General features: G+C 40.7%; 1 protein-coding gene across 15 annotated transcripts in view; it reads right to left on the minus strand.

The window, feature by feature from the left end:
* The window catches only part of KCNMA1 (potassium calcium-activated channel subfamily M alpha 1), a 557,989-nt gene that overhangs the window by 119,525 nt on the left and 426,333 nt on the right, over nt 1–12,131 (minus strand). For 2 of the 15 annotated variants that reach the window (XM_083502377.1, XM_083502378.1), the window contains one exon: nt 3,139–3,312. The exons of the other annotated variants lie outside the window; for them this stretch is intronic. In XM_083502377.1, coding sequence (XP_083358503.1) covers nt 3,139–3,312 — 174 coding nt within the window. The remainder of the gene's footprint in view (nt 1–3,138; nt 3,313–12,131) is intronic. 15 annotated transcript variants of the gene reach the window in all.

Genomic DNA, 12,131 nt, shown 5'->3' on the forward strand with positions numbered 1-12,131 from the left:
ACATAGGCTGCCGGGGGGGTGGGGGTGGGAGAAGCAGGAGCAGGAGAAGCAGAGATAAGCAGAATGAAGGAACTGCTTCCCCATTTGTTTGTTTAGCAAGCCCATTTTAATCCCTGCTGCATAACCATAGTGCCCTTGATCTGAAGAACACTACAATTAGTCCTGCCCACCTAAAAGAGCTTTGGAATTTTTCTTCTTCTCGCAATAGCTTTCCATTCTACACGGAAAATCTCTTTCGAAACTGGTGGGTTTTGCAAAGGGTGCATGGGTAAAAAAAATCCATTGGGTAAGCACCCAGAACACCTCTTTGACTCTTTCTATTTTTTCCCTGGGGGGAAAGTCACTATTTTGAATGGTGTTGTGAGTCACCCAGTGAACCTTTCAGCTACTGCAAAGAAAGATATTGCAAGGCCCATGCCTTTAGCTACAGCAGGGTAGGCAATTCACAACACCAAGTTTAAATGGATGTGTAAAATAGATGTTTTCACAGGGCACAGTCTAGCAAGAAGTTCTCCTTTGCCAGATAAATTAAAATGGATGGGGGCTGCGGAGGAGTAAAGGTTTTGCAGTTTCCATTCATTACATGGAAGAATTTCCCACAGGATGGTGACCAAAATATCGTGGTAGCCACTTTTTCTTTAAGGATTTCTTTCACCAATCCCCCCCTCCTGTTTATTATTATTATTGTACGATTGTTTCTCTTTAAAATGAAAAGCCGGGAGAGAGATTGGTGGGAGAGAGAGAAAGGGAGAAATGAAAAGCACATTAAGCCATCTTAGAAGCACACACTGACTCAATGGGGAGAGGGGGAGGCTGTGACCAAAGCCAGCCCTGTAATAGTATAATGACCTTTAATGAGTGTCTTGGGAAACAATACAGTGCTAGCATGAAAGACAAAGGGCAAAACCGATCAAGGTTTTGCTGACACTAATTCAAAATGATTTCCCGAACAACTGAAGAATGTAAGGGAGGTAATCTGATCCGCCAATCTGACCTCACTTTGATTCCAGGGCCTTACTGCTGCCATTTCTAATTGTCAAGCACTCTACATTTCACATCTGCTCATATTTAATGAAAAGCCAACTCTCACCACTGTTCTTTGAGCTAACCAGCTCTTGTCAAAATGGGCATTGTCTGACCTCTCCTCACTGGAAGGAAAATGCTGACTTCTATTGAAGCCTTGCCAATCGGATTTCAAGGGTGTGTGGGTGTATGGAGATGCAGATATTACAATCGGGGACAACATCAGCTAATAAACTAGCATTGGTTTACAAAGGGCATGGACTGGTATTGATGCTTGTTTCTTATTATTAACCAGCAAAGGTGGGCGATCTCACACACAGAGAGAAGAATGAAACCTTGTTTTTGTGTGACAGTGTGAATGACGGGTTGAAAGTAAGAGAGGAAAGCAGAGGAACTAGAGACCTTCTAAGCCATCAACATCACTTTTATTACTGAATGCAATATGTGGCTAATGCATTTTTCAAAAGCTGTACTTTGGGAGGTGTCAATGATATCACCTGTAGCGTGTTTGGGTTTGTTTTTTGGGGGGCTGATTAGGTTATGCAGCCCAAACCTTAATGCTCCTTCCCTTCTAAAGGCAGAAGTAAAAAATAGAAAGTTGCACCACACTTCCAAGTTATAGTTTCTTTTTTGCTTGCAGATGCTACTATGAAAAAATATATATGGGTAAATCTAGTTGTTGTGGATACTCCAATGATGTGCTAGCCACAATTCAGTAATGACTGGTAAGTACAACAGATACAAGAAGTGCTAGGTGGGTATTAGGGGGAGACTGGGTTCAAGGTAGATTAAGTTGGTTAAATCAATGGGACTTAAAGTCATGAGTAATCTGCTTTATGGATTTCAATGGCACCTAAAGTCAATTTACTCTGGATCTAGCCCACTGACATCAAGCCACCATTAAAGCCCTTGCCTTGGAACCTGCAAGTTCCTCCAGGGCAGGGTTCCTCCAGGCAGATATATATTTTGGGTGTTCACCAGAAAGATTGAACTTTGACCTGTGCCATTTTGGATGACTCATTTTTATTTCAAAATACTGATCCCTAGATGGGCTAGAAGTAGGTATTAGGCAAAGCAGGTAGGCCAAGGTGGAGGCAGAGCCAGGCAGAAGGCTGTCAGGTCAATCATGGGCACCTCCAGTTAATGGATTTCAGGTAGACAGCATGGGAAAGTAGTAGCCAAGACTTTGGAGACCTATTGCCAGTCTGAGTAGACAATACTGGTTTACATGGATCAAAGGTCTGATTCAGAGTAAGGCAGCACCTAGCAACTCATGGGAGAAGCATGGGAGAAGTTAGTGTACTATGTGTGGAATATTGTAACTCCAGGAGTTTGCTATTTCTGCTCTAAAGTTTACTGACTTTTCAGTTCTCAGTGCTGGTTACCTGTCCCCAATATGTTTCACTGGCTACTCAAGTGTTACCCTCAAAGGCTTGCATGGACCACCAGATCAAAACATGTAATTAGATAAGTTATACAGAGCAAACAGTTTGTGAAACACCCACCAACCATGAACTGATACCGGCAGTGCTAAATGATAATCAAATTATGTTAGTTCAGACAAAAGATGGGTCATTTGCAGATCTCCAAAGGTACACCTTTGATGCTAAACAGGTTGCGTGCTACACATACTGCAAACTGTTCCAAATCTGCCCAAAATAGCTACAGCATTTGTTCCCTAAGCCATTGTCCCTATGCCTAGTTCAGAGCATAGCATGTCTACCACAGCCATTAAGAAAGCATTTAACCACCATTATACAGTGTGTATGAATCAGAAACAAAATGTCACGAAACTACACTGTTGCCAAGATGCATTTCCTTTGAAAAGCTCACAAGAGGAAGGGAGAGCAACAATTACACAAAATATTGTTTCTTTTAATGAAGTACATTGAAGAATATATAAATATAGATCTGTATAAATTAAAGTAGTTATAAGGGGGGGGAGGAAACGTGCTGACTCACGGTATTAAAAAAAAAAGGAACAAGAAAAGGAAGAGGGGAGGGGAGGGGAGGGGAGAAAGCCAAAACAATAAAACCACAATGTACGACACAGGACGGGGATGATACCACAGACACCACAGACATGGAACAGCATGTGCTGGTGTTAAAACTTACAGGCACGTAAACTGGTGGAGCAATCATTAACAGAGACAGAAGAAAGTGGGAAGGCTCTCTCAAGGGTGTCCATGTTACTATGCACACTGCCTGACATGCAAGAGCAGTCACGCTCAGAGCGTCCGCAATCAAAACAACATGCCAGTTTGATTCTCTTGTAGATGGACATCTTGGCTATAACCATGGGTTGGATGGGAGGAGAGGAAGAGTAGCAGGTTAATGGAAAGGTTAAATATAACAATGCAGCTGGAAGGTCATTTAAGGGATTTAAGATACAGGCCTTAGTTTATGGCAGTCTTGACCCAGGGATATAATCATTCTGATTATTAATAGCACTGTGGTTATACGTCAAATGTAGAGGAAAGATAAGTGATTCTTTCTGTTCTGTCTAGGGGGTGACACAAGACAAAGACTTTTTTTTCTGCATGGGGGTAATAGGAACCACCAAAGAGAGGCAGAAACGTGTAAAGACTTTCCCTCGCACCCTGGTTGCCACTGTAATTTTTAAAGTGAAAAGGTGAATAGTGCAAAGCCATTGCTTCTTAAGCTAAATTTGGGTTTGTTGGCTTCGTTGAGCACGCACCTCAGAGGATATAAAACCAATTTGACAAAATACCAAATTACGTCCATTGCAAGAGATGCTGCTACTAGCTGGGATTCCTGCATCGCAGGGGGCTGGACTAGATGACACCCAGGGTGCCCTCCAATTCTATGGTTCTAAGTTCAACATTAAGGGCAGTTCACATGTAAGACATCACCAGAGTGCACCAAATATGGGTCCACTGGAACATGTTGAACCAATCATCATCATCTTTTCTCTTCTGTATCTACTGCGGGATTTCAGTATTGTAGCCACCACAAGAAATAAATTTGAAAAGCCATCAGATGTCATAAAGTCAATGATTTCCCCCTTTTTCAGTGAGGCTGATGAAGCTCAATGCAAATTGACAGTTCTTCAACTTGGAATGGTTTCAGGTTTCAGTGCTTCAAGTGCGCTGTCATTGAGAAAGCCCAATTTGTTCAATTCTACTAACGTGACTTCATTCACAAATAACACATGAAGGTGAAACCAAAGGACATCTTATAATTGTTTCTCATGTTGCACTGGGCCATATTTTATTGGCAATGGCTTAGCATGAACTAATTTAATTTTAGTGACACTGAAGCATGTCGCTGGTAGTCAAAAAGCACAACCCGTAAGAGCAAATGGGCACCCAAACTTTTTTAAATAAAATAAAATAAAAGGCTTGTAACCTTACAAATAAGCAGTCACAATTCCCATGTTAATTTAAAACATTTGCCATTGACTTGGGGTTTGGTGTTGTTTTTAAACTGAGAAAGGAGGATAGTAATCTCCCAAAATGGGTCAAGTCCTATTCTAAGGCCTCTATGACTTGCCATACACAGTATATCTGACAAGCAAGGGGTAACACCATGGTTGTGGGAAAACAGGCACTGAGGGAGATGGATGAGTGATCTCTTCAGCAGTGATTCTGTTCCTCTAAAACTTTGCTTGCATTTCCTGTGGCATGTGTTCTTAGCATTCTCTTTGAGTTATCTTGCAGCTGTTTGAATATGTCAACATGCAAAATCAGGCTCAGTCAGCAAACCATACATCATTCCCCAGAACTTGATTTTTAGGAGAAAGCTGGAATTCCACTACAGCTTTTGATAGGTAACAGTTTAGACTACTAAAAATTATTCGGGACAACTTATCAGTTTTCCCCATCTTTTCTTTGCATCTCCATAACTCATTTAAGGGTTATTCAGGAAAAAGAGGGAAAACATTTCTTCATTCAACAAAGATTATGTTTGTCCAAATATTCCTACATTAAAAAACCCCCAAAACATAACAATATTTGGCTTTTTCTTCTTGTTTAAAGGGAAATTAAGATCTGGTCTGAAATGCACTGATTTGGTGAAAGAAAAATGAAAGTTCTTCCATGCATAATATACAGCTGCTTTGAAGAAGCTTCTACTAATCAAATGCTGTAGTGAAACCCAAGTAACTGCCAGTTGTATAATGTTTTGATATTGGTTAGTAACAGTCCCTGGTTTTCATTTCCATCTAAGTTGTATTTTGTCAAAATGCAATAATAGAATAAGACACTGGGGGAGGGAGGGTACAGAAGAGGAAAATATTTAAGAACCATTTACTTCAACAATAATTTGTATTCTTCTGTTCAATAATGGAACTGGTGCAAGGCACATTTCAAGACCCAATACATTTCAGGGACTGTTTTTAATTATTAATATCAATTATTCTGGAGACCATGCATCATTTTATAATACATTCTGTTAACATGCAGGAAACAGTCTCAAATCTGATAGCAAACTTCTCAAAAGGACTTGCTATGAAGGTTTTAATCAATCATCATATGAGCAATCACATATCAGAGCAGCACAGTTTATAAGGCAACATGCTTATTACTCTTCATTCCTGTTACACAGTCATTTTGCATTCATACCAAATAGAAGAGGAAAATAAATATTTTTAAATACAGCCGCAAACATATAACAAGATGGAGTATTAGGAATAATGGTTGCTGAGCAGATTAAAGACATGATGGAGTGATTAAAGCTGGTACAGCCAGACACATACTGTTTCCCATTAAACCACCATAAATGTTAATTAAATATGGCAATCAGCAGAAAGACAGGAAACTCTTCTGTACAACTTCATTAATTTTGGTGTCATGGTACTTGGAGCAGCTCTAAAAATTCTACAAAAGCCATCCAGTTTCAATCATATACCCTCGGTAGAAGGTATCTGTCCACTAAACAATATTTTCACTTTGACAAGCAAAGCAAACAGGGATAAAGGTCTTCTCTGCTGATTACCTGGTTTTTGTTACCATTGTCTATCCAACTGCTGCCACTCCTCTGCTTGGCTTTTACATCACCAATGGTAACAAAAAGTAGATCTATGAGGACATCTAGTGGAACTGCACCAAACAACAGCTGGCTAAAGAAAACCTGGACTCTGTGTCAGTCAACTGGGGTAGAGTAAAAAAAAAAAAAGGGAAAGGGGGAAAAGAGCCAGACTACCATTATGAATTGAAATGGATACAATGTCATTTCAATTCAACTTCTCTTATGATCCACAGCAAGAGGTAAATGACAACAAAGGAAAACTTCACAAAGAAATTACGGTCACAAAGGAACTGTAGTGTTACAGGAACAGCTAGATTGATTTAATTTGCCTTGTGGCGATGTTGGAAAAGATCATCAACCTGGAGAATAGCAAAGGGTTCCCCCACAGCAGTTTCAGCTGTGTAAAAAATATTTTAAAAATTTAAAAATACAGCAGCGTGTCTTAAAACTGGATGTGACAATTGATTTTTCTCTGTGCTCAACAGGCAGAGCTTTTTCTCCCTTATTCCATAGTACGCCAGGGAAACCACAGCCTTCCTGAGCCTTCTGCAATTTTATATTTTTTTTGAAAAGTTCTGGCTTTTAAAGAATATTAAAGGGAGAGTGTTAGCTGTTTCCGATTATACAGATTGCCAGGGCTTAGCAGTCAAAAATTGCTTAGCTATATATAAGTTATTAAAGGAAGCAGTTTGATCATTCTACTATATAGTACTTTTCCTAATGTTTCATAGCATGTTTGGATTAATGGTGTCTAAGAAAGCAATCAACTTTTTTAGATTCCTTGCCTTTTATATTCCTTCAGCATACAACATGGGGAAGTAGCATGCGTATTAATAAGTGAGTATCTACACTAAAATTATATTCTAAACTGCAAATCTAAATACCACTGAAAATCCTCTGCACACCACAGTCTTGCCTTTCCCACACTCAGTAAGCATCAGCAATGTATTGCCTGCCAGTACTGGTTCTAGCCAAGATCAGAGTTTGAGTGTTGATGTGCAAGGAAGAACGAACAAAACTTTACTTTTAGATCATTTAGGGCAAGTTGGGCAGTATTATTTTCGGTCGAGTGCCGCATTCCTTTAGGGATAATCTGTTGGGTGCCGCATGCTGACTGTGCATGGGGCTAAAACAGGGGTCAGCAACCTAAGGCCCATGGGGCACAAGTGGCCCACGGGGGTCATTTAACCGGCCCCTGAACCAAGCCGCCAGTGCAGCGCGGGGACTCACTTCCGTGGCATCGGAAATGTGTCTGTGCAGACACAGGTGCTGGAAATCACAGGAGCGCGCGATCCGGCCTGTGGAGGGATCTCCACTGGAGTGCACCGGCCCAGGAGAGGTAAACCTTGCTGATCCCTGGGCTAAAAGCCAGCAGTGGGCAAGGCCAGTCAAAGGAAGCATAACTTTCTCTCCCTTTCTGACACCTGCTTCCACCCTCTTTTTCTCCCTCTTCCTTCTGATTTGCTGTTCAGTTTTACCAAAGTTCTGACCTAGCCACTTGCAGGGGGCTTTAGGAATCAACTGGGGGGGGGCACATAAAATTAGGCTGAGGGACACATGTGTCTCTAAGGCTGTTCACTCCTGCTTTATCTAAACATTGGCAAAATAACACCCTATAAACTCACACCAACAGCTGTGGGTGTGGATTTTGTAACCAGATTTGGCAAGAAAAATCTACCCACCTTGACTCGCCTCTGAAAATAAGGTATGTGCCAGCCCCACCACGGATCTTATTTTGACTGCCGAAATCTGACTCCTCCAAATATTCAGGTAACAAGTTTGGATTTCAAATAACAATGTTTGAATACACTAAAATTTGATACCCGAATTGTGCATTCATTGATTGATTCAGACCTTGTCTGTTGACTGGGACTGACATTTCAGTTGACACAATTTATACCTTTCAAAGACTATGGATTTATTTCCCTGCCAGTAACGAAATGATTTTGCTGAACATTACTTAAGAGTTAAATATATTCACAAGTATCAGGATCCTGACTGGGATGATGTTTTACAGAACTAGTGTTTCTAGAGAAAACCAAACTAATTTTAAGAGTAAAACTAGGATTATAATTTAATCATTATAATTTAATAAAGTAAAATGAACTCTAATATGGCATATGGTTTGTTCTCCTTAAACATGGTTAGCTCTCCCAGTGCTCTAGTCTCTGTGCTGGCTAGTCGACATATACATGCCATCTGGGGACAGAGTTTAGTGTGCCAAGCTAACCCAAAGTGTTAAAATACACCTGGGTCTTAACCCGAGCTGGGGCAGCAAATGATCCATGATTCCTGCTAACCATGGTTAAGTCTTATTTCTGCAAAAAAATTTAATAAGGATGTTGATAAACTGCCAGCTCGTTATAAATATCAAGGCTGCCATAAAACTATAAAGTCACAAAGCTATAAAATCATATAACTCCAGGGAAATGTATGTGTGAGAAGGAAATCTTTCAAGTGGTGCAAAATCCAACAGTGCTAAGTTCTGAGCAACTGGTCCCAAATTAAATCAACAAGGGGAATTTAACCCCAGAAAGTCATACTAGTGAATTCTTTGTGAACTCTGTGCAAGGCAGTGATCTTGGCCAGGCATGGCCAAACTTGGCCCTTCAGATATTTTGGGACTACAACTCCCATCATCCCTAGCTAACAGGGCCAATGTTCATGGATGATGGGAATTGTAGTCCCAAAACATCTGGAGGGCCAAGTCTGGCCATGCCTGATCTTGGTTCTATCCAGCCATCACTGATCATCTTGAACAAGCTGGCTAATTAATGTGATCCCTGAGTTGCTCACGAATGCCGAGCCGTGAACATGAACTAACACCACAGAAAATTTATGTTCCTCCTTGCCTCACAATGGGTATCATAATCACTATCACTAAAGGCTACTGAAGTGCAGGAGTACACAAAGTAACCCCATGTGATAATAGCTTTTTGAGAGGTGCCAAAGATGCACTCAAGCTGGATGGGAGGCCCACCAGGCAAAGTGCCATATTATTGGGGCTTCTTGTCCATACACGTGTCGCCTTTTGAAACTGCAGTTCCATTCCACTACTTTAAAATATTTTTAAGTGGCTTATCAGGAGGCTTATCAACCCTGTTGCAAATGGGGGCAGGGGTTGCATTTCAGGAAAGCCAGCAGGATGGCTCCGCTCCTTAGACTGAGCACCCCACATCCTCTGGAGGACAGAGGCCCCACCTATGACAGAGTGGACTTGATTCCCTGAAAGCTTGTGCCATAATGCATTTGTTAGTCCTTTAAAGTGCTACAAGGCTCTTGGGTGTTTTTATTTCTTAAAAGAATATTCCACACCATGTCCTGCCGCTACTTAACTCTCCCCTCAAGTGCGCAAGACTAATTAGAAGTTTAGCTTGGAAGCTGTGGAACGCCCTCCCATCAGATGTTAAGGAAATAAACAACTATCTGACTTTTAGAAGACATCGGAAAGCAGTCCTGTTTAGGGAAGTTTTTAATGTTTCATCTTTTATCGTGTTTTTAATATTCTGTTGGGAGCCACCCAGAGTGGCTGGGGTATAAATCAGGCATAGGCAAACTCAGCCCCCCAGATGCTTTGGGACTACAATTCCCATCATCCCTGACCACTGGTCCTGTTAGCTAGGGATCATGGGAGTTGTAGTCTCAAAACATCTGGAGGGCCAAGTTTGCCCATGCCTGTTATAAATATATTATTATTATTATTATTATTATTATTATTATTATTATTATTATTATTGCTGTTGTTGTTGTTATTATTGATATCCTGAATTAGCTGCAGCTCTCTGCTTAACACATAATTGGTTACAAACCAATTAAGCAGCCCTATGCTCTGATGCATTACAGAAAATGTAGTATTTAGGATTTCCACAATGCTAGCATTCTTTTTCTGACAGAGGTATTCTTTAGTCTTTCTTTCTGAAACATAACAAAAATGCAGGAAGAAGGCGACTAAGTTCACCAGGCCAAACTATCTACAGTAAGTCTGCCCACCCTCCTGCCTCCCACTCAGTGCTATACTCTATGCACATATGATGCTGTACACTAGACTGACCTGGACTCACTTTTGCTAATATTTGAAACCAGATAAATTTCACAGTGTGGTGTCCTTTTACACATTTCTTGGAACTACTTATCTATGAGTGGTTTATAGCTGAGAGCAACATTTAAACAACCACATAGATGGTGGCTTATTGTGATAGTTCCTGGCCATGTAATTGGTACTTTGCTTGAGGCAAAATCTTGGTTAACATGGAAAGAGTGGTACAGTCAGCCCCTACCTATGTGATCAGGATCATTTAAATGCCTTCCCTGCTTTGTGGGTACCACTCACAGGGAATTGCTCCTCATGTGTTTTGGAGGGCGTATGAAAAGCATTTCAATGGGGAGTGATAAAGAAAATTGGAGACAGTGGATGCCACTAAAAATATACTTAGGCCATGCACACATGATCATTGTCATTCCTTCAGCAAAGTCTACAGACTGAGGGAAATACTTAGCAACAATAATTTATAATTAGTACTTTAGAACCACCTCTTCCTACTGAAGAACTGGTGCCTAATCAGTACAAGTACCACAACTGTATTAGCATATCAGGGTGCCTTAAGTGGTGCACAGATGAGTATTTGCCAAGTTTGAATGTTTGATGCCGGAAGTCATTCATTGGGTATTTTATATCGAACGTTCTGTGCATCTTTGACTGGGAACTAGAACTGAACAACAGAGGAAAGGGAAATTTCTGCAGTACAAATGTATACTGGTTTAAAACCAGTTTAAAACCAGTATACATGGCTTCCCTCAACCCTCCACTAAAGACCCCTAAGAACTGGTGGGTTTTCCGTTGGAGACCCTTGTAGGAAAACAGTTCCCAGGGTTCTCCTGGGCGGAGGGGACGAGTATTAACCTAATCTGGGATGCTGACATGCTGCAAACAGGGATGGCAATTACTCTCAGCCTCGTAATACATAAGGAATTAGGAAAGCTTGAGAAAAAAATGTTTGATTTACAATTGGGGGAGGGGAGATACAGTTGGGAATGAGAAGAGGCCAGGGGAAAGCAAGTTGAAAGACTGCTGTATTTTCTTCAACGTCGCCCTGACCCACAAGGTCAATAAAGAATGAGGAAAGGTGTGGGTATGAGACGCCACCGCTACATGCAACATAAAAGTGTAAAGAAAAGAACTGGAATACTGAACAAATGAATACTCTCTACTGGAAGAAAGACAGGTTGGATTGCACTCTGGGCTACAGGGAGCCCGTTTTTACTCACAATAGATCACTATCAGTGTGTAGTTAAAATATAGTAGGGGCCGTGTTCCAAGGCAGCAAGAGGAAAAATAAATCAAAACATTGTCAATTATCACAGGTTAATGCAATTTCCTTCAAACATTATCAGTCTACACACACATGACCTGTACCTCGGGGGTTCAATGGCCCCCTTTTGGAAGGAAGCATCGCGGCTGGAGGAGGGGAAGAAAAGCATTGCATATTTATACTAAACTGGTTAATACAACAAGAAGAAACAAGAGTAAGTATATCATCCTCCCCTGCTGCAACTTTCATCTCAGGCTGGCTGTGGCAAATATAAACATTAGAGCTGTCGTTCTGTTACATGAATCAGCCGTGTTAAGTTTTCATTGATCATTCTGTTAAATAAGAAAGTCAATCACCAAATTATCTGAATATAAATCAAACGATTGTTCTGCTTGGGGGAAAAAAAACAATGTTCATTTTTAGGTGATCCATGCAAACATTTCATAGCATCTCAGCAGGCAGGCACCATCTTAGAAGAGGGTTCTCCTCCTTGCAAGAGAAGGGGGAAGCATCTCTGCTAAAGTGCCACCTGCAATTTTTGTAAGAGCTTGCATTATATATACATATATATACAGTTTAAAAGATGCCTAACACATATTAATCAACTAAATACTGCAGCCTCAATGAAGGTTTGTTTCTCTAACCACAATATGTACACATGCATTAATACTGGCTCTCTGCTGGAAAGTTGTAATGAAATTAAAGCAAGAACACAACTGAAAGCAAAGGCTACCACAGTAATCCAGAGCACAGGATTTTCACAGCAGAATTTCTTTTTGGACAACATTACATGAAAATCTACAGATTATT

Source organism: Podarcis liolepis (genome assembly GCF_965112155.1).
Source record: "Podarcis liolepis genome assembly, chromosome: 5".
NCBI classification, from domain to species: Eukaryota; Metazoa; Chordata; class Lepidosauria; order Squamata; family Lacertidae; genus Podarcis; species Podarcis liolepis.